This window comes from Gordionus sp. m RMFG-2023, chromosome 2 (assembly GCF_954871325.1).
Source record: "Gordionus sp. m RMFG-2023 chromosome 2, tfGorSpeb1-WG-v2, whole genome shotgun sequence".
NCBI lineage: Eukaryota > Metazoa > Nematomorpha > Gordioida > Chordodea > Parachordodidae > Gordionus > Gordionus sp. m RMFG-2023.
In genome coordinates, this window is record NC_088776.1 from 52,498,481 (window position 1) to 52,525,353 (window position 26,873).

The following is a 26,873-nucleotide window of genomic DNA, read 5'->3' on the forward strand; positions in this document are numbered from 1 at the left end:
ATCAAAAATTTTTTGTATCATTTGACCATTTTCTCTAAATTTTAATCATTTTCACTTCTAACGATACTCATTAAGCAGATTAATAATGTTTAACTTAATTGATTTTATTTGTAAAAATAATATTTTGAGCTATAATATAAGCGGTGATGATTTCTCACAATATTTCATAATTTTATCAAAATATTTATTTGGGATTAAAACTATTCTTAAATTACCTTTTTACACCAAATTAATAGAGCAGCTAGTTCATAGAATTTTTAATTTTTATTAAATTATTACTTTTTTAATAGATATTTAGAGCACCGGATATTGGCCTATTTCACACATCCGATTCGTTGGAATGCTTGCAAAATGATAGAATACTCAAGAGTTCAAGAAGTTTTGCCAAATGCGTGGATAAATATTTTAGGATCAAAGGGAAGAATAGAACTTTAGCAATAGATATGATAAAAGAATTATATATTTTGAATAAAGGTGCTATCAAATGAAAGTTAATCGCAGATAATTCTCCTCATTGTTTATGTTTATTTTTAAATTGTCTGCCTTAGCAATTGCATTGTGAATATTTAAAAGTGGTATAAATTTATGTGTCATAACTATTTAAAAATGACTCATAAAATGGTTTACTTTTTATATTATTCAATTTACGCTGGAATCTGATAAGTATATATTATATTTATCAGCCATTCCGTTAAGTAGCGCCGCTAATTTAAAGTAGTCAGGCCAAAAATCCCTGCTAAAACCAAAAATATTGGTAGCGTTTAGTAAAGTAGGGGTGGAATCCCGTAGGATTCGTATACCATAATGTATTATAACTTATGTAAATTTAAGCAAATAAGAAGTTACCATCATCCAGGCACACCAAAGAGGGGGGTAGGAGATATAAAGAAGATAACAATTTAAATTGAAAGTGGGAATTTAAAAACCCCGCTCAAAAAAGGATATATAGTTTTCAAAAAAATAACACAATATTTAGTTTCCGGATAAGCTTATACGGTTATACTAGTGTTGTTAAAAGTTATCTTTTGAAAGAATAATTTCAAAAGTAACTGTTACTAGTTACAATTAAATTTCAAAATTAACTAGTCATTGATAGCTACTTTGTAATTGATTTATACATAACCCATCATTTTTAATATATTTTTTTTATTATTCAAAATTTTTACACATTTTGATCAAGGAATTTAAATGAATATATGATTTAATTATATATAATATCTGCACTGAAAAACCATACCGCATAATTATTTGTATAGAAACAAATATCATATTTTAATATACATATTTATTTACATCGAAAAAAATATATAAATAATACAATATAATATTTATTTTCTTAAAAATTTGAGAACAATTACTTTAACATGAAGCTATTTCCAATTGTGTCTAATTTATCTTTAAATCAGGTCCATTTAAAATAAATAAGAAAAAAAAGTAATTGAAAACTAGTTCGTTATTTTTGCAGTTACATTTCAACAAATATAACTAGTTACAGTTACTTCTCAAAAATGCAACTAGTTATTTTAACCGCACTGACTACATAATTACTCGAAGGTATAATTTTTATTACCGACTAGGATGACAAATTAATTTATTCATTCAAACTAACATTTTATTTTTTTAAATCACAAAATTCTTGAATCATATTTGTAAAATAACGAATGCATATAATCTTTAATTAAATGCTCGGCTTCAAGAAGAATCGCAAGAATTAAATTCTTTTTTTTTTTTAAATTTTAATTATGCCTATCAAAAATCCTGTCTGAGTACACCCTAGAAACATTGTTTTACTCTAAAAGTCTGTAAATAATTCTGAAAACTCTTCAGCTGTGGTCACATGGGGAACTAAATCTTTAATACTTTGCTTCTTGGACTCGATGGTTGCATGGCTAGGGCATTCTGGTATAAAATCGGATATACTTTTTTGAGTGTAAATGGATTCCCAGTTGAGCTTGATGAACCAAGGGTGCCTACTTATTTCGCTGATTTTATCGTGAGTCATACCTAGTCTAGTAGAGGAGTTGGCTAACAAGAACTTCCCTATTATGTCTTCTGCGTAGGTGCTGAAGTGATAGGGTATGGAATACATTCCATTAACGATATTCGTATAGACCTTGGACTCTCCTTCTGTGGTAAAAGGGGCAAAGCCTGCACACATTTCAAATATCAGTATACCCACACCCCACCAATCTACCCCTTGGTCTACGCCCTGGTTCAATATAACTTCAGGGGCCATATAATCTGGCGTGCCGCAGAAAGTCCAAGTTTTGCCTTTAACCTTTTTGGCGAAACCGAAATCGGCTATCCTAACGTAGCCCTTAGTGTCTATAAGCAAATTTTCTGGTTTCATGTCCCTGTATACTAAATCCATACTGTGCAAGTAAATTATCCCCATTATGACTTGTGCTGCATAAAATTGGGCTAAAGTTTCGGTGAACCGCTTCATGCGTTTAAGATGTGCGAACATTTCCCCGCCTTCCATAAACTCCATCACTAAGTACACGCAGGAATTATCCTTGTAATAATAGCACAGATACATGAGAAATTTTAAATCGTTACAAAACAGAATCTTTTTTTCGTTGTAGGCTTGTTTAACCTGTTTTTTAGCCACCAAATCGGCCTTGCGCATCATCTTAATAGCGAAAAATTTTTTAGATTTCTTGTCTTTACCCAATACCACCCGACCAAAAGCTCCTTCCCCCAATTTTTTTATGTAGGTATAATCTTCTGACTTAGTTAGAAGGCCTTTTTCATTGGCTTCCCATTTTTTGTCGAAAGCTAGTTTGCTTTTCTTCATTTGTTCGATAAATCTTTCTTCGTATGTGCTGTTCTTAAATTGTAATAAATGGTTCGATTATATAACATTACTAAAAGACACATAATTTAGAAATAATATTTTTTATAAATCGTGATAGAAAAACTTTTGTATTAAAAAGAAAATAAAGTTACCTGAGGTAGGGTATTACCCATCAAAGAGAAAGGTAGACGATGACATCAAATCCAATAGCATTTTGTCGATATTCGAAATGGGCGTCAATTCATTTTAGTAGTTTGTTTTGAAAAAACTTCTTATCAACATAGAACACTTTTATAAGAAATGCGGGTATATTTTTGATATTTGAACGATTAAAACATAATTAACTTTAAAACTTTATCATATAAAAGGATGCATTTAGTTTTGATATTGATATTATAATAATTTATATTTACAACAATCAACTTATCGTACAAGAATTTTATATACATATTTTATTTTTAATCGCTTTTTTGCTTGAATTTAAATCCAAAGTTATTATTTGCTACCTTACTCCTTTTTCTATGTCCAATAATTTACCAGTATACCAAAAATTAAAATATATATTTGGGTATGTGTCATTATTGAGCCATCTTTTAAAAGCATTTTTTCGATGCCAACGTTATCATATATCCTATTTATTTTTTTTCAAAGGGATCTGCGATCGTTTAATTAAATCCTTCTTTATTCTAAGTCAACAAACACTAGGGGTGATAATTAGAATTTAGTGAATTTAAAAACCATTATAAATTTTTTAAAGAAAAAAAATAACTTAATTTTCTTTTTTCAATTTCTTTCTTCAAATATTTGAAATCTGGGTTTTTTAATAATATTTTATTTTTACTAAATAAAAATTTATTTGGCGATATTTCAAAATCCTAATTTACCCAAGTCTGTAAGTTTACGACCTGTCCTAAGGAGGACGCAAGTAAATTATCTGAGGCCCCTCCTAGCATAATCGCTCTGGTTTTTTCCGCAAGGAAGACGACAAAACCTTGTTACCCAGATAAATATAATAAAGGGGAAGGTAGTGTTTGTAGCCCTCATAGACAACGAACATAATTAATTCCATACCTATTATATTAAGAAACACCTATTAATAAATTTATGACAAAATATCAAAAAAACCTATGATTCAAAATATATTTTAAAATATCTCCATTCCATTATCCTATAATAGATAAAAATGCAATAGAACATGAAATCGAATATTATAATGATAGAAAATTATACAAAGGAAAAGGAAATCAAAAACGTTGCAAATAGAATACAGCAAGAGTAATTATATCATTATCAGCTTAACTATTATTTCTATTTACATTTCTAAAGAATCTAAAAGAAAAAGGAAATGATGAATGAATGGAGATATTATAAGGTGTTAGACATTAAGCTAATCATATGTTTTACGTGTATAATTAAAAAATAAATCATAGTGAACTTTTATCTATTTTTTAATCAGTCTTCAGTCGAACCCGACCATCGGATTGTATGTCGGATCAAACCAAACTTTTGGACCCGTTAGTTTAATAAGACTTAACTGGGCTGGGCCATCGATTCGCCCTTTTCGTTGACGAACACTAGGGGAAGGGACTAAAAATCTCTTCCTATTTGGTCAATTTTATATATATATTAAATTTAATATTATATAAAATGTATTACATGATTAACGTTTATATAATAGTAGCCTGTTCAAATGTTTGTTTTTTGAATATTCTCAATATTGTATTGGGGGCTAACGTAATTTTTTTTAGAATCTTGTTTTCTAATTAAATTCTATTATTTTCAAAAATAAAATATAACTTAAGGCTAGCAGAACGTTCAAATGTTCGAACCCCTAATGCTAAAAAAAGGTTGCAAGTTAAAAATGGTTCTAGCGTTTGAGAAATTAAACATTTGCTAAAATACATATTATAATCGTAATAAGATCACATAATTCTTCCCGCAAAAATTTTATTATATTTTTTGACATTCCATGCAAGAAGGTTTTCGAAAAAATAATACAACCATATTTTATTTAAAAAAATTTATAAATACAAATGATTTAATAAATAATATATACAACATGTAATCTCATAAAAGAATTATTATAATACTATAAAAGTCCAAAATAAATGCAAATTGTATCAGGTTTACTTTAATTTATGATAAACAAATATCATACTCAACTAAAGGATAAGTGAGTTATATTCGCGATTAAGCTGTTGATGAACACGTCGACGATGGAACATTATCAGGACATAGACACATTCTATTATTGTTCATCCTGGGAACACAAATGTATTGACAGCCTCCTTTGTTTAGCGTGCATACATTTGTGTCAACTATAATATATAAATATTGAAATAATTTGATTTGGAATCATAAAATGAAGTAAAAAAGTTAAAAGGTGATGAGTTAAATATGGCTCCCCATAAAAAGTCATAAAGTTCTCATTTAGCCTCAAAATTTTATAGGTTTCTCTAAAGCACAAGAAACCAGGGTAACCTAAAAAGTTCTCCACACAGCTAGATTCATGACTGTTATATTTAAATTTAAAAAAAAAGAATTATAGCATGATTCAAACGGAAATATAAATAATGTTTTTTTTTTCAATTGATCGGTGATTTGGAAAAATTTCCACTGATTTTTTTAATATACGAACCATGTAATATTTTAAGTTGTAATCCTAGTTCTACTACACAAAAATATTATTATTTTATACTTTTCGGACAAGCGGTTAAAACATTGGTGATGCCGTAAATCCTTCCACTTCCACCCAAAGCGGGAATTAGTGGAGGATTAATGAGTCCCCTTTGCTTCTCAGCACTCATAATTTGGGATCTAAAAATTTAAAGAAATTATGATTTATTAATGAAGGCATAAATTAAAGCTTGATGCGCCTTAAAAATTCAGATTTCTTAAAAATAAAATTAATAAACTCGGTTTTATATATTGAACTAAAAACTATTTAAGCTTGGATTACCTCTTCCAATCTGTCCAATAAAAGTTAGAATCGGTTTGCGTCAAGCCAAAAGGATATGTTAAATTGGATACAAGAACGCGTCTAACGTTGTTGTAAAGGTTCAGGCATTCCAAATTTTTTGTGCCTTTTATAAATTTTACACATATGAAATTATTTTTAACGTTAACTCAATTAATTAAAAAATATTTCGGATTTCTTAATCATATGTTTTAATTTTAAAATGAAATATTTGCAAGTAATCTAATTAAAATTAGTAAAAGTTACAAACTGTAAAATAAAAGCCAAAAAATATATTTATATTTAAGTAATAATATGATATTATATGTTAACTATAATATTTTTTTTTAAAAAAAAGAATATTTAAATAAATTTCGGTTGGTTATAATCTCGTACAGAAGAAATGTTTTTATTTAAATTTTGCGGATCTCAGTAACTAATATTAGATATTCTCTATTTAACCTCTTAAATTATGGGCGTAAAAGATAAAAGTATGAAATTTAGAAAAACCTGCATCTACCCAGCATAACTGCCTAGAATTATCGTCAAAAATGAGGCTGTTTGGCAATTTAATATTTTGAACTATTAGTATTTTACGGTCCGAACCATCCATATAACAGCTTTCAATCTTAGGAATATCTCTATTCCAGTCACTCCAAAAGATACGTCTTAATTATTGCAAATAATATATAATTACCAAATAGTGATAAATTATTTATAATTGTTTTTTTAATTTCTAAAATTTTTATGCAATATTCCAAAAAAATATTCGTTTTTGATAAAACGTTATAAAATTTTGCCCATAGTTTCAAAAAAAATAATTTATATTAACGAATTATTTAATTATATATATATTTCTTAAATTCAAATAATAAAACGAACCCTTCTCTCCAATCCAAAGCAATGCCTCTAGGATTGATGATATTTTTATCTACCAACACCTTCCTATATTTTCCATCCAGAGAGGCTATTTCAATCGTTCGTTTAGCTGAATCGGTCCAAAATATATTTCTGTTTACCCAATCAATAGCCAATAATTCAGGCGTTTGAACGTCTAAATAAATGAGTGGTTTTTTGGAAAAAAATCTAATAAATTTTAAGGATTTAAAAATAAAATAAATTAGATGTATATTTATCAGGGTTTACAAACTATTAAGAGAAATATGTATCGATCATTAGAAAGAAAAATTTGAAAATGTTAAGAGAAATATAATCCGAGTTTTGGTATAATTTTTTATGATAAATTAAAACTTACAAACGTTTTACAACTTTAGCATGATGAATGTGGGTGAGAAAATTTTAAATTAATAATATCATAAAAAATTTGTCAACCAAGCTATCGGCGTAATCAAGCCTTAGTAAATTTACCTGTTATTGTAAACATCATTTTAAGCTAATAAAATATTTCTCATCATTTTAAGCTAATAAAAAATTCTCCCTACACTTCTCCGCCTACCTCTTCCCATTAAATCCTGGATGTGCCTATAAAACAAGACAAACCTTCATATATGAAATCGATGATTTTGGAACCGTCATGATTAGATCTCTTAATTTTTTTGCCCGAAACATCCGTCCAATAGAGAAACCCAGTCTGGCAATCGGCTCCAACACCCACAGCAATTTGGGTTTGGTCATTGGATAAATATTTACCTTGCATGTGTCCTATGGCCAATAGCTGCTCCAACAATTTTGAGGACTTTCTCTTGCGAGCAACCTTAGAGTTAGAGTAGGAATCCGGATAGGACTGTAAAAAGGAGACTGGAATCTGCACAATAGAACTTCCCTGGGCGTATATCAAGCCTATCGTCAACGGATTAGCAGCTTTTGTTTTTTGAAATAAAATATATTCATAGTGTAAGAACATGAGTTATAAAAGACACCGATTAAGGTAAAAAATATTCTTAAAAAAAAGACTATATTTTAAACCTCGGCACGCTCTGCCATCTCCAATAAAACCATATTTGCAACTGCATTTAAAATCTTTATTCAGGGCACCAAACGGAACGCATTCCGCGTTGGGATCACACATAGCTGGGTTTTCGTCGCAAGATATTTCTTAATAAAAATAAATAAACAAAATATTGATAAAGGTATAAGACAATTACCATGAATTAAAAATCAAAATATTGATAAAGGTATAAGACAATTACCATGAATTAAAAATATCAGAGTTGTTAAAAGATACTTTTTAAATGGATCTAGATACAGATACAACGTCTAAAATAATATCTAGATACAGATTATTTAATCAAAAATCTATCTAGATACAGATACCACATTTTTATATCTAGATACTTGTATCTAGATCCTTTAACAACTCTGAAAAATATATTTATATTTTATAAATATTTTACCATTCATACTGATACAGGTCTCTCCAGAATTGATAAAACCGGGATAACATTGGCACACATGATTATTCTTGATGGGATCTAATACACAAACCCCGGCCTGGTGCCCGCATATCGTCAGGTCATATTTACAACTCTTATCAAAAACACAAACTGTTATGCCATCGCCTTTATAGCCTGGATTGCACATGCATTCGAATAAGCTTCTAGTTGAATCATAAGTGCATTGAGCCCTTTCGTGACAATAATCAACATAACTGCAATCTTTTTTTAGTTGTGGTGGTGTGGGGGAAAGAGGGGGTTGTATCGATTTTATTATTAGTAATTATTAAGAGAATCATCATTTATTATGATATTTAGGAGATATTGAAAATCATGGAAATTATTTATTTTATGAATCTGAAGTATTACAAGACTAACCATGGAAATACATGAGTTTGACACGTTTGACATTCAGATATAATTAATCAATCAAATATTCGAATTTAACATTTATCTTCAGATTAATCAACTAATGCAGGAACAAAAACTATAATTATAGACATTTGTTTGATATATACAATTAATTTATTTACAAAGTTTTTTTGAAGCTTAATTATTTATACCTCGTGACATATCAGTAAATTTGCACTGTCTACCGTCACCCAAATATCCAATTTTACATCGGCAAGAATACAACTTCTTGGAGGCGTCCCAGAAACATTCGGCATTTTTATCGCATATATTGCTATTTTGGGAACAATCTTGAAGTTCTGTAAATATAGGTGTTGGAGAGACACCTAAAAAAATTTTAGTAAAAATAGACCAACTTAACAAATACTCTAGATAAATAAAAAAAAACGATACTTGAATTGAATTATTAGATAATATGTTATATTGGTATTGTTTAAGCGCATTTTATATATAAGGGAATCAGTCTTTCTTTTCTTTTCCTTCCTTCCTTCCTTCCTTCCTTCCGTCCGTCCGTCCGTCCTTCATTCTTTCATTTCTTTTTTACTCTCTTTCTTTATAGGATATTTAAAATTAAATATCTTTTCCCTTTTATTAAATATTGTTAGAATTTTATTTTTGTTCCAGCATACAAGGGCAAGTTATTCTAATTAGATATTGAGTTAGTTCCACCAACTGAAAGTTTAAATATAAATTTGAAAAAAAACGATGTTACAAATTCGGAATTAAAAAAAATGCAAAAAAAATGGAAACAGGAGTGGTCTCTACCTCGAACCAATTGTCTACATGTCCTCCAAAATCATACCTAGCTCATGTTTTATAATTCCATGTCAGGTTTAAAAAAAAATTACATGCGGGCTCTAGCGGGCTTTTAAAAAGATTTTAAACACTGAGCGGGTGAGCGCGGGCGGATTAAAAAATATTTTTAATGGGCTGACGGTGGGCGGGTGAATTTTAAATATTTTTCAGGCAAAAAAATTTTCAGATAAACGGACGGGTGTGAATTTAAAATAAAACCGTGGGCAGGTAGAATGGGTCAAAGTTTTTTAAAAGGGTGGGTGGGTGTTCAGGTTCAACCTAGTCTATTGCAGACTTTTAGTAAGAAATTCATTGATTTTATTTTTTTAATTCCCTTAAAACTTGTATCTCGTAATTTAGGGAATCAACTAAATATACTTGACGGACTGCTAATCATAATTTTATCGCAGTTGAATCCGTTCCCAAGGTAACCTTCTAAGCATCGGCATTGATTAATTCCAACAGATTTGTTTACATAGCATTCCGCGTTGATGTCACAAATACCTTCATCTTTAGAACAATCTTCACTCACATTTTGATTTATTCGACTAGTATCTTCATTAAATATTATGTATAAATTTAATAATCTATAATATATATTCAATTTAATGATAAATTAGATTATTTTTATAGTCTGATATTTTATATTTTATTAGAATACTAGATAATGATAGAAGTGTAATGATTTTTGTTTAGTATAATAATAATAATATTTTTTACAGATAAAACCAAAGTAAAGATTTAATGTATTTACAACAAAATTTTTCTATTAAATAAAAAAGTAAAGACTGAAATGGATATAATTCCTTGCTGACATAATAGATGTATATGGAATTGGGATATGGAATCCATGTCTCTCAATTTTCTATCATTTATTAAAAGCAATTTTTAAATTTTGAAAGTCTGATTTGAACGTAAATGTACATCATATGCTGTGTAACTACCCTGTGAATTTTAGACAATTTTTGTTGTTAAATTTTGGGATATTTCAATTCATATAAATAATCTATGTAAAAATGAGAGATAAATTAAGGGTAAAATGCCTGAATTTCACAGTGTTGGTACTCGAAATGTACGGGAATACATTCTCGCTCAAATCTAATTTTTTATATTTAAAATTCACTAAAACTATTAGATTTAGAATTGAAAGATTCCGAATTCTCATGAATTCCATATCCTAATACGACGACGTATACATAACGATATACGTAGCGTCACTATGGGTTATAAACTTTTATGAACTGGAATAACCATCAAACATTAAATTAACCAATATTATTTTCTCGATGCCATAATATATTAAAAATACTCTTAAATTAATTTTTTCTTTTAAAAATTTAAATTTAAAGCGAGTTTAGGATAAATTCCAATCTTTTCTCTCTCTACCCTTCTTTCTATTTCCTTCTTTTTTTCTTTTCTTTTCTTTTCATTTTTTTTGTTTACGTTTACTTGCAATTGTATACTGAACAAACGAAGCTAAGCATGTTTTTCCGTCCTCTGCAAATCCAAAGTTACATCTGCATAAATAAGAACCAGGTGTATTATAGCACGTAGTATAATTTTCACATTTGAACGTCTTTTCAGCGCACTCATTTACGTCTTTTATATTATTGTTGATAAAAGTCGATATAAAATAGGTATATATAACAGTTGAAGTTAATTTTCTGAATTAAATTTTTAATAATGAATTCAAATTAGGAGCAATTAATATTTAACCCCTATATTAAATATATAAATGTCAAAAAATTACTAACCAACCATTATGATAATTAAAATAAAATTTTTAATTTAAATTTAATGATATTTTATTTATTTCGTTGGAGCCCTACAATTGACATAATTTATTTAACTTAAATAAAGTTTAAATTATCATTAAAATTTTTAACGTAATCTCACATTTCTGCAAAATATATTAAAATAATTGAGAAGTTTCAGATATCATTTCTAGCGTTATATTATCATTTATAACACTGTTACCGTGACATAGTTCTCCGTTCCTCCTAAATCCAGTATTACATCTGCATTTGTAAGAATTTTCTGCCAGTGAACAAGATGAATATGGCGGACATAATATTTCTATGCAAGGATTGTGACCTTAGATAATTTTAATTACAAATGTTTAGTTACTACTTACAGGATCTTAAAAATATTATTAGAAATCAAACCTATAGGTCTGATTTTACTCTTGGAAGCGAATCTTACAACTTGTTCCCTCTCATCGTAAACAGCGAAATTTCTGGTTACAGCTAGAAGCGATCCAGGGCTCGATTTCCATCTATCCAAATGCTGACACTCGTCAAAATATATTTCTTGATTTAGATTGAAAGCTTTTTCTTCGGCGTTTATCTTGAAAATCAATTTGGATTGACTAATTATTTTACCTTGGTGGAATAGGAATTATTATTTTTTTTGAAATAAATAATATAATATTACAAAATAAATAAGACTATTTTTACGGAAAGCAAGGGTGGGTAAATAGTCACATGCTATAAGGATATTGTAAGCTCCTTATATATAAGTTATTTTATTTATTATGAAGCTAATACTACCTCATTTGTAGATTCGATGAATCATATATATTTAGAACAAATTTAATAAATTGTGAAATTTTGCCTTATACCTTTTAAAGAAAAATCCTAGTCAAAATCAGGCCTTCGATTATATTTAATCTATATAAACCACACTATTCTATATTAAACATTGGATGTTATATAGATTTCTTTTATTTTAAATCAATTTTAAGTTGCATTTTAGTATGTGACTATATCCAAACTCAAATACCTTAGATCTTAGAATAATAATTTGTTAAATTTATTGATTGACTAGATGGTAATATCAAATTAATTGATCAAAATAAAAGCAATCTTGGAATTAACTACATATATATTTCTTTATTTTTCACTGACTATTTATTAAAAGCTAAAGACGACGCCAGAGTTTGCAATTTATAATTATTTCAAAAAATAATTAATTTATTTACCTGGTGCCACATTTTTGAACTCCTCCATATAATCTAAAAAGTCGATTTGATTGTGACTCTCCACATTTGGGATGTCTCCTTGTATCTCTATGCTCATTTTTAAATTTCCGAATATATCTGTGCCTTGGAAATATTCCTTGATATCAATCTGCTCTCTAGTAATGGGAAAGTTAATTGTGGTAGTACGATTAAAGATCCCACCTAAGGTTTTAGGAAAAATTAAATTTTTTTAAAATTTAATAAGAAAATACCGGTCAGGAAGCCTGCTATAAAAATAATTTCTAAATACTGTGAGCATGCTATAAAATGTTCCAACAATAAAGCTAAAGTATTTCTTGATGAAGGAAGTGCGTTTGAGATGATGTGGGGAAAGAAATGATATGGTAGAGGTATCAATAGTGAACTCTGGTAGTGGAATCAAGATGTCAAATAATGTCATAAATTGAAATACCAATACATTGGCTACCTTTGATATAAAGAGAAGCAAGCCGACATAAAGAATACAGCATTGATGGCAAAAAAAAAGTCTCGATAGAGGGAGGTAAGGAGAGGACGTAAAAACTAACAAAGATTAGAGAAATTCACATGGTGTGGGGGTGTGTTGAAAGTTGCTTTTAACCGAAGAGTGATTGAGAAATGGAAAATATATCTTTAACAGATTTTAAATTTTAAAAATGGGAAAGAAAAATTTCTTACAATGTTAACCAAATAAGTGAGAGAGAAGTCTATTACCAACTTCATAAGAAGCAAACGATTGAACTTTGTAGGGTTAGAAGCATGGTATGGGTATCTCAAATAAGGAGTCAAGAGTGAAAGTATTAATCAAACTGTTCTGTATAATTTAAAAAGTAATATATTAAATGAGGTGTGATTATTCCTTTCTGTTTAAAATAAGGAGAAATTCCATAAGATTGAGGTAACTTTTGGGAGAATCTAATTGACTAGCCATATAATGAAAGTTCTGGTAAAAATTGTTGAAGCGCTTAAGAGATGAGATGGATTTCGCGGAAAACAATTGGGATTTATACCAAAAAATTCTACCGTAGATACGGATGTTGATAAAATATGGATAAGAAGAGATCTAGTATGCATAGTTTTTAAAAAATTAAGCTTATGTTACTTGACGGCGTGAATTGATCTGAATAAGCCTATGACAACTTTTTATTCAAGAAAGGTGTAATGATTAACTACCGTAGACCTCAAATGTTACAAGAACTATCTGTTTCATCAAAAATATATATAAATGTTCTGAAGCCGTTTATGTTTTAGTTCATTATTTATCCAGTAGAAATATGATGGCGTTGTTTAGGATATAGGGGAGACCGGGAATAGGGTGTTCCCGGGGCAGGTATTTCCTTCTTAAACAATTTAACTAATAAATTTTGAGATTTGAAATTTAAACCAAAGATGTATTTAAATAAGGTGCTAAAGTAGGTCTTAAAATATTTCGGACAAAATTGCTCATGAAAAATTTTAATAGCATATTTAAAATTTAACATACCAAAAGTAACTTTTTAAAATTTTACATTTTTACTAATAACTTTTTCTAAAAAAGTTTTTCAGACTTATAATTCTAAATGATAAAAAAAATTTCCATTTTATCATATATAAAAATATTGACAATATTTGTGGTAATTTAATATCTTAAAATTAAATTTTAATTAATTGTGAAGACCTGGAGCTTAGGCGGGGTACGTATTAGCCATTTTTAAGCAGGGATTTTTTTTGAATAAAAGAAATCCACTAAATTTATAAAAACATTAGAAGCCACTAGTTTGTCTCGGGTCACGAATGACATTATGAAGGTGATTTACTTATTTTTTGTAAGTTATATGACAGTTTTAAGTATAATAATTCTTTCGGGTAATATAAGATGAATCTAATAGATTTAACATATTTGACAATTTATTTCTATTTTAGAAATAATATTTTCATATAAATTCTTTTTAAAAATCTAAAAATAAAAAAGCGTTATAATGCGCAACGCGAAAGGATAATAGGTACCCCGGGTGTTTTTCATAATTCTTGAATTTTCATTTTTTTAAAATTTCATATTAATTAAAGATTTCTTTTTTTTTTCTTAAATATTAATTTCTACTATAGAGATATATATGAAGAATAAAATTACGTTTAAACATTTTGGAAAAATTGCTTCATCTATTTTTTATAGCACTTCAATTTTTGGTGAACATATAACCCCGGTCTCCCTTACGTGATATTTTTGTCAGTAATATTACTGAGTACAATTACGAACAAAAAAACATATTGTTATACGAATGATTACTAAGATGTTTTTTAAATTCAATATTATAAAATTTAAAGTATATCACGTATATTCTAAATATACGTAGATTTTGAGGCAAGTTTGAAATTTAAGGAGTTGAAATACAATAATGTAGGCCCCGGGGGTTTCGGATTGAGTATCTCGGCATCAATGTTAAAGCACTATGATGGCCATATTTAATAATTTAAGTTATGTACCATATTATATGGACTATTTGTAGGTAAGATGAACAAAGAAAGAGCACAATGGGAGGCTGAGTGAAGTCTTAGACAGGCTAGTCAAAAAAAGTTATTTTGGGAATTTTATTATAGGAAATGAGATGAGTCAGATAAGTAGTAAGAACATTGAGAATATTATATGAGAGAGACCACGTGTAAGACATCGCCGTTACTTATTATTATAAATTCTGTGCAATTTTTTTGGTTACATCTTCAAAAAGAAGAAGTAGAAAAGAAAAAAAAAGAAAATGGCGTTCAATTAGTTTCGCTTTTTAATTTGTCGTCAAGTATTAATATATTTCATGTCACAGGATAGGCTGCTAAAAAATGATTCGTTTTATAAACGAAAATATTATTTTTTTGAGATTGTGAATATGGAATTGATTTTTTTTTTAAAAAATTATATTATTTACCAGTCACCGTAAATCCGTTCGAAACATTTTCAGGATTGACAGCGAATAGCCAATTGATAGATTCTGCTATGGGTAACAACATCTTCATGCTGTGGCTTATCTTTGGAGGCACCTGGCTGAGGGCTGTATAAATTCTTCCGTCTACCGTAACTACGTAAGAATGCAACTCTATATTTTTCAAGATCTCGCCGTTGATTTTACCATTAACTCTACCTATAACCCTCAATGGGGTTTCTGATTTAATATACAAAAAGATTGTTTAGATATCAAATAATTAACATACTTTCCTTTTTAATTGTGTATAATAATATTTTCTTTCATTTTGGGTAATATATTCCTTTGAAAGAATTTTTAATTAATATCAAATTAAATTAAACAATATTTAAAAAAAAATTTTTTTTACTTTCGATGATGCAATTGATTCCATTACCAAAATGTCCTGGCTTGCATTTGCAACAAAATCCTTTTTTGTAGTTTGTACAAATCGAATTTAAAGGACAAGAATATTCGTCACATATTTCAATTTCGTTCGATGCCGTTAAATCAGACGAGGATAACTCTGTAATAAATTAAAGAGCACGCAATTTTTTAAGAGATGTAAAATAAAATAAAAGAAAGGACCAATAAAAATTATCACTCCATTTACTTTTTTTTTAAGGTTTCGTTATATAGAATAATGGATTTTACTGTGTATTTAGCAAAAACAACAAAGAAACATGTAATAGCTTTCATTTCAAATTGATTAGATAATAAGTATAAAATTTTTTAAAGAATTGTATAATATTTCCCTTTTTTTTGTATTTTGGGACAAAATTTATTTATTTTTAATTGAATATTTGGATCAAATTAATATACTTTTGAGATGTTTTGGTTCATTGATTTGACGAACATATCCGATTTTGTATATCCATACACCAGGAATATCCACATTAGATCGCCTTGTTGAGTTTAAAATAAGAAAATACAATATAAAATATACAATTGAATATTTTATTTTAAAAAAATCAAGACTAAATTTAATAATCATTTTAATTTGTTTTTAAATTGATAAACTTCATGAGGGATAGAATGGCGTGACCTTTTGAGTTCGGTAATTTGTAATACCGGAAACCATCCCCAGCATCAAACCCAACCTATTAAAGGGTTTATTTTTAAAAAATATATATTGTATTCATATTTAATTAAATTAAGTATGGTTTATAGATATTGCATGAGTATGTTCTTAAATCTGACTGCTGTGCCCGTAGCCGTACACACGAGTTGCAGATGACACAATATTAATTAGTTCATATACCACTCGTATTAATCTAACTCAGCCCCAACATTGCAACACTCAATTTTTGTTCTTTATATCCCCTACTTTTCGTTTCTCATTTGTTTAGTTCCAAATACGAAAATGTATCCTCTTTATTAGCTCTATATCTAACTTTTATATCAAAACTCCCAATCATCAATAATCACGTTTCCAGTAGTGGCGAGAACATAATTTTATTTTTATAAACAGATAAATGCACTCAAATACTTAAGTAAGACACATTCCGCTAAATCAAATAAAATAGAGCTGATAAAAATAATAATTTGCTTGGTATATAAATACTTTCCCAACTCCCCCTCCCCTCCCTCCTTTTGGTATGCCTATGATCTATATATATTATACCATCATATGTATGAGATAGCTTGCCAAGTCAAATAATATCCTTAAAACTGACATTGAAGAATAAAAATTGGATTTGACCACATATTCAATAACCAATATATATGATATGTCTATATATTAATTAATAAATATAACTATAAAAAAAAGTACCTGAGCATTTAGGGGAGGTAAATTAGGCATTTTAGATTTTGTGGCATACCAATTAATGCCATCTTCTGGGTACAATAATATCGCATAAGTCGTATTGCCTCCGTTAGCTAAAATTATTTGAAAGGTATTGCCCTAATTTTATTATATGAAAACAGTTTTCTTTTGATTGTTTTGCAATTTCCACAAGAATTATGAATTTTTTTCTCTTAATGCATATAATATCAACTAGATCAAGAACAAGATCTATGAAAATTTGATATTTGCATTTTTGAATGTCATAAAAAAAAATTTGCATAATTTTGTTGATTATTTTTAAATAAATCATTATTTCTCATTATTTTTTTTCCTTATTATATTTGCTAAATATGCCTTAAAAATGAATAAATAGATTAATCTATTTTAAAACCTCGTTAGCCACTTGCAAATATCCTCTAACATTTTCCCAAGTAGCCGCAAATATGTGATCAACATGAAATTCCGTATCATTTTTATTTACAGTCTTAATAAGGTGATCTATAATTTCGCGCGTCTTATCATTTCGGTATTTCCTATAAAACAAAATAAATTATACTTAGCATGCAGTAGCGTCATTAAGAAGTGGTGGATAGGAGCTATCCGCTGACTATAAAGAGTCCTAAAAATATTGATTTTTTTTAGATACTGTTCTTTTTTTGCAAATTTTATGATATTTTTTGGTGATTTTTATAGAATTTTATTTTTATTTGGCTCATTTTAGATAGAATTATCTTTTTTTGGTAATATTGGAAATTTTATTTTAAAAAAGAACCCATCAAGTCGAAAACGCTAGTGACGGTACTAATAGCATGGTACATAAATTATTATAAGTTGTGTTATATTCTAACGAATAGCATTAAAAATAAATAAAGAATTGTATTTAAAGGCAAAACAATCGATAAATTGTTATGTCATCAAGTTTTGACCTGGATTGCATAATTTCTTAAATATGAAAATCGGAGAAATCTTTTATAAAACTTGAATTTATGTGGCATAAAAATGGTAATATAAGGGTTACCTTTTTTTAGCAGCCCGTAAGAACCGGGGGGAGGGGGATCAAAATATTTATGTTGAATAAAAGTAACGATATCCCGATAATATTTGATAATAATGGGACAAAAATCTACCAATAAAAGTTTAAAACGATAGGAAGGGTAAGGGGTACACTCCGAGAGTGGTTTTAAATAATCACTAATAATATCAAAGGTATACATATCATTGATATGATTTGCATGACAAAGCTATTTGATTTAACGTTTATTTACCAGCAATAGTAAGGGCAGGGAAAGTAGGAATTAGCAAGCAATTAAAATTTGTTTCAAGATTTATGGTGTGAGTGTGGAATTATTTAATTCAACGTTTAAAATTTAGGACAGAAAATTGCACTTTTGTATCATGAAAAATATGGATAATGTTTAAATTTTGTGACATATTTTTATCCACTTTTGGCATATCATACACGTATACCAAATCAGAACTCTATTTTTTAAGCTAAAATATTGGTCCAATCAAATCCACACTCTTGTTGTTAAAAGACTCCATTTTAAAAGACGTCTAACCCAATATTTAGCCAAAATAATATTACGAAAGCCTAGAGATTTCGTTAATAGATGTCCAAGCCTTTTCTGTCATCTCTGAGCAAAATATGCGGGCTTGCGTAATATTTTTTTTGCTAAAATATATTGGGATAGCCGTTTATTAAAAATCGAGCCGTTTACACTCACATAATAACTCATAAATTTATCATTTAAAAAAAAAGTATACTTAACCCATAATAAATCCTTCCAGATCTAGATAATTCTATATCACTGTATAATCCTGCTATAAGAGGGTATCCTATTGGGAATTCTTTATTAACGTAGGATGGAATTTCAGTATCGAAAGAGAGGATTCCATTGGAATTAACCTGAATAATATTTAGATTCATATTCCTTTAAGGGTTTTAAGTCATAATTCAATTCAATTATATCATTTTTTTTTAAAAAATTAATAGATGCATCGAAATTACAAAAACTAAGAAAAATTTTTAAATAAATTAATAGGTAAATTAATTTTTTTCCCTTTTAGGGGAGAATTACAAAAGTGTACAACACTAACATTTTTCAAAAATTTAAGAAAAAAATTGTATAAATTAACCCTTTTTTTTAAATAAATTTTTCCAAATTTAGCAAACTAATTTTTTTTTAACATATATTTTTAAACTAAATTCGTTTCTTAAGATAAATTGATTATTTTTGACGGAAACATCTCTATATTTTTTTTAATTAAACGATTTTGAGGGGGGAGGGGAGAGCAGTTCTATTTCATAATGAATTAGGAGAGGAAATGCCCATAGCTTTTTTTCTCTAAGGGTTTTAACATCAGCAGAATAGCGGATCTCAGATCACGGAGTTTGATATAGATAAAGGGTGCATTTTGAAGAAAAATTAAATAAAATATTAGGAAATCTGCACAATAAACATTAGTGTTTCACACTTGCAAGAAAAAATGAAAAGATATTTCTAGTAGCTTGGAATACGTGTAGATATTAAGGTGATTTTAAATTGCAGGAAGTTCCCAGAAAATTCTCCATTGTTTTCAAAGGAGCATCATTGGGTAAATCTACAGGAACCATGGTATCGATTTTTGGCTGATTTCTTTTGCACAATACATGGCTCCTATGACTTAGTTGTAGTAATGGGTGTAAAAAATTGTTAGAGATTATACTAATGAAAAGGATTATTACTGGTCTATTAATTAAATAGAATTTTGACAATTAAGATTTCCAAAAGAAATAGAAACTAATAGTGCAGATCTTAAGAATTCTAATAATTTCTTGACCATAAGTGTATAACACCTATATTTTCCCCAATTTACCATTTATATTCTAATGGGGAAGCGAAATAATGGTAAATCCGCCAAAGATGCTACTTACAAGATAAAGGATTGGAAGGAAGGTTAGTCGAAATTTTTAACTAGTCATAGGGGTGTTTATTAGCCAGTTTTTGGGGGTGAGTAAATTTTGTGGGATCAGATTTTCCCAGAAACTAATTTCAATTTCTTTGGTGAAATGAAATAATTACTATCCCAATTTCAACATTTTCGATTAGGGAATATGTACCTTTTAATAATGTAATTTTTTAATTATACCTATAGAATTTTTCTAAGAACTAAGGGACGAGGAGAGGAGATATGTAAAAAACATGCATATGTATAACTTTTTATTATTCACATATTTATTTGAAGAGTTAATTCGTCAATAAATGTGTACATGAAAAAGATCTTTTTCCACGGTAAAACATATTAAATTTTAATTAGTTCGATAATTGGTCAGAAAAGGTTAAATACGCTTTGTTATAAATATATTGTATTTTTACATTTAAAATGAATAATCTTATTTATGTCTTAACTGTCTTTAATTTTTGGAATAAGCTTTAAGCCGAGATTACCCATTTTTCAACTGTATTAATTAACATTTTCTGAAAAAAAATTTCACTTGACGCATTCAATTTGAAACATGCTTAAATGAAAATTTGAAAGGGGGTTGGGATTTAAATCGAAAAAAATTTGGAAAGCTTACGAATAGACTGGAATATTGCTTGTCATAAAAATATATCGGATATCCTAACCCAATTTCGTTAGAACTGGTTTCATCCAACGAGGCCAAACCTGTGGAAGATTGAGAGTCGTAAGGAAGCAAGAAAGATTTTTTGATCCCTGTCACGGACTTAAGTCGCTGATGGAATAGCAGATAACATATCAATATTAAAATCGAACTGCAATGCATTTGAATATGAATAGTTTCTTATTTTCTATTTTGGAAAGAAATAAACACTTTCTATAGAAGAAGAAAAACGAAAGATGAGAATAGAAATTCAGGAATTGCAATGTGTTTGTTGGTTGCTTACGGATGCGATCACGACTATAATTAAAAAATGTGTTATATTTTCATGAGAAATTGCATTTTTTTTCTTTCAAATTTAATTTTTTAACCTTGTTATTATTAGTTATATATATAAAAAAAATAATTGAAAAATATAATTATATATTAAGATTATTATGTGAATAAAAATAAAATCTTTGTTACACCATGCGATTTTTTTATATTTTTTTTTAAAAAACAATTTGTTTTAGGGATCCCTGAATTATAATTGCTTTGATAAATGGAATAATATATTCGCTATTTTAATTTTATCGGATAAATGTGATTTAGACACTTTTTCACATTCAAAATATTTTAAATAAGAAGGAATCTTAGACGAATCTGCAGAATTTTAATACAAGAATATTTTGGTTCTTTTTTTTGCTAATATAAAAAGATTATCCTAATGGATTATAAAGTATTATTAAATTAATATAAAATCATTTTTTAAAGTTTCAATAATTTTAAAAATAACTACTTTTTAAGTTAAGAAGTGTAATGCAATATGAATTTTGAAAAAAAAAAATGAAGAAAGCATTGCGGAATATTCAACACATGTCATTTGTTTATATTTTTATTTTAAATCATCAAATTAAAATTTAATGTTGATGGTTTGGTTGGGTGGTTGTATTAATATTGTAGTAGGTTTTAAGTAAGAGATAAAATAATGAAATATTTTTCATTTCAATAAAAGAAAAGAAAAGAAAAGAAAAGAAAAGAAAAGAAAAGAAAAGAAAAGAAAAGAAAAGAAAAGAAAAGAAAAGAAAAGAAAAGAAAAGAAAAGAAAAGAAAAGAAAAGAAAAGAAAAGAAAAGAAAAGAAAAGAAAAGAAAAGAAAAGAAAAGAAAAGAAAAGGGAACTCTCTATTCAAAAAACGCTATTAAATTTAAATGTTTTTATCCCCTCCCCAATGATGCCACCTCATCACGACTAACTTTTTAATAAAGGATAATATTCTTCTCTTTTTTTTGCCTAAAAAAAATAATCATGATCTAAAAATTACCGAAATGGTGAACCCAATGATTTATCTTATAACTATAACATAGTTTTCTTTATTTTGTTTTATATAAAAAATAGCACAAGCAATATATTGATTTATTTTTGATAAAATGTTTGGAAAAGTTCAATATGTAATCGGATTGGTTAATAAAATGTTTTATTTAAAAAAAAAAAAATTAGTCTAGTTATTTATAAAATAGGTTTTAAAAAAAATTATGAAAATAGTTTTGTTTAAAATAAAAAATAATTATATCTGATATAACTACCAAAAAAATAGAAGTAGACTGTTAATCACCACGCCCATTATTTCTTTTAAATTATTTTCTAAAATCAAGCATTGTCTTATGAATGAATATCAAGTAAGTAACTAGTGGGTAGAACTTTGCGAGCCGCCGCTTGGTTATTTTAGTCATGCCACGGGGGCGATAATATATCGGCGAGGCGTAAAGCAATTATGTTATGGCTATAATATCTATAATTATAATACATTCATTTTTATGATTATATAATTACATTATAATTATAATACATTCTTTTTTATGATTATATAATTAAATATAAAATTGTAGAGAAGGGCCGTACTAGAGGGGGAGATTTGGGGAGCCGGCCTCTACGCAATTTTTGTCTCGCTCCCAAAGATTGCAGATTGTCACTTTAATTGTAATAGAAAAGTATAAAATAAGGAAATAACCCACCATGTGAGAGAGAGGAACTTGGCCTTCAAATTTGTTTCTAATAACTTAAATACAAATAAATTATTGACTCCCAATTAAACTTTTGCAACCCCCCCCCCCCGAACTGAAGCTTCCTGATTACGGGCTTGCCAAAATATTACATAAATTATTTTATTATTAATATTACCTAATTTAGTCATTTACCAATTAGTGATATTTTGCTTATGTTTTTATTTATTACATAATTCATATACTAATATGTATCCTCATAAAAAATGATGAAAAGTGATCGAAATATGCAATTACTCGTCGGTGATCGATATGTGCAATTTCTAACCAATTACACAAAAAATTTATGCCCCATTCCCCCCCCCACCTCTTGAAAAAAATGCCTAGTTAATGCCATGTTTCAAAGTCAATAAAAATATGTAAACGTCTATTTGCTGTTTATATAGATTATCATCTCATTAAGCCTAAAATATTGCATGCCATGTATAATTTATTTTGTTCTATAAGAAATACCGAAATGATACGACGCGTGGAATTATAGATCACCTTATTAAGACTGTAAATAAGAATGATACTGAATTTCATGTTGATCACATATTTGCGGCCACTTGGGAAAATGTTAGGGGGTTTTAATTTATTAAATTTTAACGCATTAGCAAATATATAAGGAAGATAATGATAAGATATAATGATTTTTTTAAAAATAATCAACAAAAGTATGCATGTTTTTTTATGAGATTCAAAAATGCCAAAATCAAATTTTCACAGATCTTGATCTAAATGAAATTATATGTTTTATCCAAAAAGCACAGTTTACATTGCCCTATAGTTTTAAAGACCGAATCTTCAAGCACAACCAATACACTTTTGATCAAACCGAGCCTTTAGGCCTAAGGACTCGCCATACTTGAACCACCTGTAGAATCCCCCTGATCCAAGCTTCAATAAAAATTTTACACAATCGAAAACTTATATTCAAATATAAATGTTAACAAAACATAAACTTAAAGTTCATAATCAACTTTCATAATGTCTTTGCCCTCAGTTTTAAAACTTTTTTCCCAATTGAAACATCGGCCTATAAAATCGTCCTTCTCACTTTTCCACTCTCATCTTTAACAACCGCATATATTATTAACGATTGCTTTTCTTTAGTTTCTTATACGACTGCTTGCATTTGACAACCATTTTTTGCATATAATGATGACTGATAGACAATAATGATTGTATCTTCCATGAAGCTTAACAGATATCGATTAGCGTAACAGATATCTATTATACTGTTTTCCTTATCTAACGATAGCTTTAACTCTTAACGATTTATCTTCCTCTTTTTTCAAACATGGCTTATAGACTATTAACAATTATTTCTTCTATTACGCGTAACAGATGCCAATTATACTGTCTTCTTTATTTAGCGACAACTTGAATTGATCTCCGTCTTTTTTCAACTATTTGTTGCTTCCAAAGACCGCTTGTCAATTACCGATTAATTCTATTTTTTTCTCACGCAAGCTTGTAAACCATTAACGATTAGTCCTAATCATTTTGGATTTTATTAAAAGAAATTATATGAGTCACGAGATGATATAATCAATATTTTAGGTTTTTATGTTGTGGCCAGAAGTTAACAAAGTATAACCTTAGGGATTACAACTATAAAAACCTAACTTATTTTAAGTTGGAGTGACATTAATAAGGCTGTAGCCCTGCTTAGAATTGATGGAATTTGTTTAAAACTCATTGAGGTAAACAATAAAAAATAGTAAAAAATAATTATAGGGTGGTTTTAAAGGAGAACGTTTAAATATTTGAAGTCGATTTACTATTAGTTTAGAGTGTGCCTCAATTTTATGATATTAGAAAATTGTCATTCCAGTGAATAGAATATATGATATAGACAGATAATTAGATAAAGGTTAAAAAAATAGATAATAAGATCAATTATATGTAGGCAACACTAGGTAAAATAATGGTAGCTTGAAGTTTTGAGTGGATTAACATTTATCTTTAAGCCCAGAAGTGAGACAAGTTAGTCATAAAGGTTTGTTTTTAGTTCTGAAGATTTCACTTCTGATCAAAAGTATCAGCTCCAATTTTTAAAAGTCTACTGATTTCAAAAGATTAGGTGACACAATGTATTATTTAGATGATATAATGTTATCAGATCATTTGAAAGAGGAGCATGTAATTAAAGTTTTAGAGATAATCTTAGAAAAGCTTTACGAACTAATATGAAATAAATTATTTTTGGAGTAAAATAAAAAATATTTCTAGGTTATCTGATAGAGGAAAGCAAAATTTCTCCCAATTACTAAGAATATTAAAAGGATTATTATCATAGGATTACCGATTAAATGGGTATTATAATTAGTTAGAATAAAATGTGAAATTTATGGTTCCACGGGCGGAATTCTCATATGATAATTCGTACAAAAATTATATTTCTTTATTCAATTTAAAATTAAATCCAAAACTTTCATATAAAAATATAATTATTTTATACATATAAAAAAAACATTTTATAAAAATAAATAAATATAGTATTGGAGGATATGTTTGTGACGGTGTTAAAAAAAAAATAAAAAATAATATATTGAGGTTAGGAAGGATAATCTTGTGGGGAGAGACTGCTTATGAAGCTAATATAATTAGCCTTGTGTATTGCGATGGAGAGCCTTTGCCTTAAGAAGAAGCCCTCGCGGGGTTCACCGGTTAGTTGACGAATGTGGGAGCCGAGTTCCTTGAAAAAGGAAAAGGCATATTTCCCAAAAGTAGTAAGGGTAGTGGAAATAATGGGGATGAAAATATATTCTTGAGAGATTTCGGAATATTTCGCTATTTTGAGTGTCTCCTTTTTCTCGAGTATATTGACTGTTTGATTTGATGGAGCGAGTGGATCAATACAAGAATAGTCCCAGACCAGGAATTAACCGCGCTTCCAAGGAATTTGCGAAATACCGTCAGGCCGTTTCCCATCAGATCTGAAAAGACCGGATGGTTCAAGAGTGGAGGGGATTTGAGCAGATCTAAGAGCTCTAAGAATGATCGAATTGCATAGATTATGTCTTACAATTCGACCTTTACATGAGCGACAATGAAGACTATGTCTTCCATTGCCCAAAACTGCGGAGCCGCAACCTGAACATATGTGGGGTTGGGTAATAAGGCAATTTAAACGGATACCGATTGCATGTGTGAGCTCGTTTTTATTTAGTTGTAATTGCAGATTAATAGACGGAATGGTCTCGAGAAACTCATGGCCTGAACCATTAAGCAAAGAAGAGAATAAGGGACGGTCTGATAATTGCATTCTGGAAAGAAGTGATTCAACGCAGAGTGCAATAATAGGCCTATCCCAGTCCTTCTGCTTATTAGATTCAGGAAGAGGGTGATCAGCAGAAATTCGTGTCCTCCATTCGATGATTGCATCATTAAAAGAAGAGTCGGGTTTTAAAGAATTGGGATTTATTATGTTTTTAGTTAGTAGGCTACTGGATATAAAGGCCGTTAAGGCGAGATCGGATGGAGATCTGAGGCCCAGACCTCCCATCTTTGTGGGTAAAGAAGCTTGTGTCCAAGCAATTTCATCGAATTTAAGATTAATAAATCCAAAACTTTTATCAATAATCAAAAAATATCTTTTCTCCCAAACAAAAAGCGTTATTCATTTTAAAAAAATACCCCACACTCTCCAACATAATCACCATATCTCTCTATCATATACTCATAATTACAACATCTCCCCTCCTGTACATTTCTCTCTCGGCCTCAATTGATCTTGACTGCAATATACTTTTTCATTGTCATCTTCAACCTTGTATTTGGCACTGCCAATTATTTCTTCCATCTTTCCCATCGTCCATCTAAATTTTCTCTTGAACATTAAAATATATACTTCTTGTCCCAAAGTCAAATTTACTAGATTTCACTAATCCAGCCTTTTCATTTCCTCCTTCCTTTAACGAATCCAGCATTAAAAATGTCTTTCCTCGCAAAAAAATTTCCGCCGGAGATCTATTTCCATTCCTGCTATTATTGAAAATAATTGCAATAACCATCTTTCACCGTCACCACATCTTTCCTTTTTCAACCACGATTTCACCACTAAAACCATTCTCTCGGCCTGACCATCATATACTCATAATTACAACAATGGAGTTATAAGCTTTTTTAGGCGTTACTATTATAGTTTTATACAGAAATTTGCCGAGATGAATAC

General features: G+C 28.6%; 2 protein-coding genes across 2 annotated transcripts; both read right to left on the reverse strand.

The window, feature by feature from the left end:
• Window positions 1–1,792: 1,792 nt before the first annotated feature.
• Window positions 1,793–2,797, reverse strand: LOC135924449 (cAMP-dependent protein kinase catalytic subunit gamma-like). Its single transcript, XM_065459506.1, has one exon. The coding sequence runs from the start codon at window positions 2,795–2,797 to the stop codon at window positions 1,793–1,795; it is 1,005 nt and encodes a 334-aa protein (XP_065315578.1).
• A 2,125-nt stretch (window positions 2,798–4,922) lies between these two features.
• On the reverse strand, window positions 4,923–26,204 carry LOC135924450 (nidogen-2-like). The gene is made up of 24 exons (XM_065459507.1): window positions 25,586–26,204; window positions 25,308–25,525; window positions 20,629–20,784; window positions 18,839–18,975; window positions 17,461–17,602; window positions 17,055–17,186; window positions 16,301–16,380; window positions 16,103–16,185; window positions 15,651–15,806; window positions 15,248–15,481; window positions 12,333–12,533; window positions 11,518–11,733; window positions 11,330–11,446; window positions 10,802–10,951; window positions 9,731–9,907; window positions 8,710–8,883; window positions 8,108–8,368; window positions 7,680–7,808; window positions 7,254–7,574; window positions 6,636–6,807; window positions 6,264–6,421; window positions 5,757–5,880; window positions 5,496–5,614; window positions 4,923–5,115 (listed from the first exon to the last, which is right to left on the reverse strand). The coding sequence occupies exons 1-24, from the start codon at window positions 26,202–26,204 to the stop codon at window positions 4,988–4,990; spliced, it is 4,404 nt and encodes a 1,467-aa protein (XP_065315579.1). The 3' UTR covers window positions 4,923–4,987.
• Between the last annotated feature and the right edge of the window lie 669 nt (window positions 26,205–26,873).

Bases quoted from the DNA above. Each gene is read 5' to 3' on its own strand.
- LOC135924450 (XM_065459507.1), bottom strand. From the start codon at position 26,204: ATGGGAGGTCTGGGCCTCAGATCTCCATCCGATCTCGCCTTAACGGCC. The intron at 11,734-12,332 runs GTAAATAAATTA...TATTCCACCAAG, and splicing joins GTTCAAAAATGTGGCACCAG to GTAAAATAATTAGTCAATCC. The intron at 5,116-5,495 runs GTATAAAATAAT...TATATATTATAG, and splicing joins TTTAACCGCTTGTCCGAAAA to TTGACACAAATGTATGCACG.
- LOC135924449 (XM_065459506.1), bottom strand. From the start codon at position 2,797: ATGAAGAAAAGCAAACTAGCTTTCGACAAAAAATGGGAAGCCAATGAA.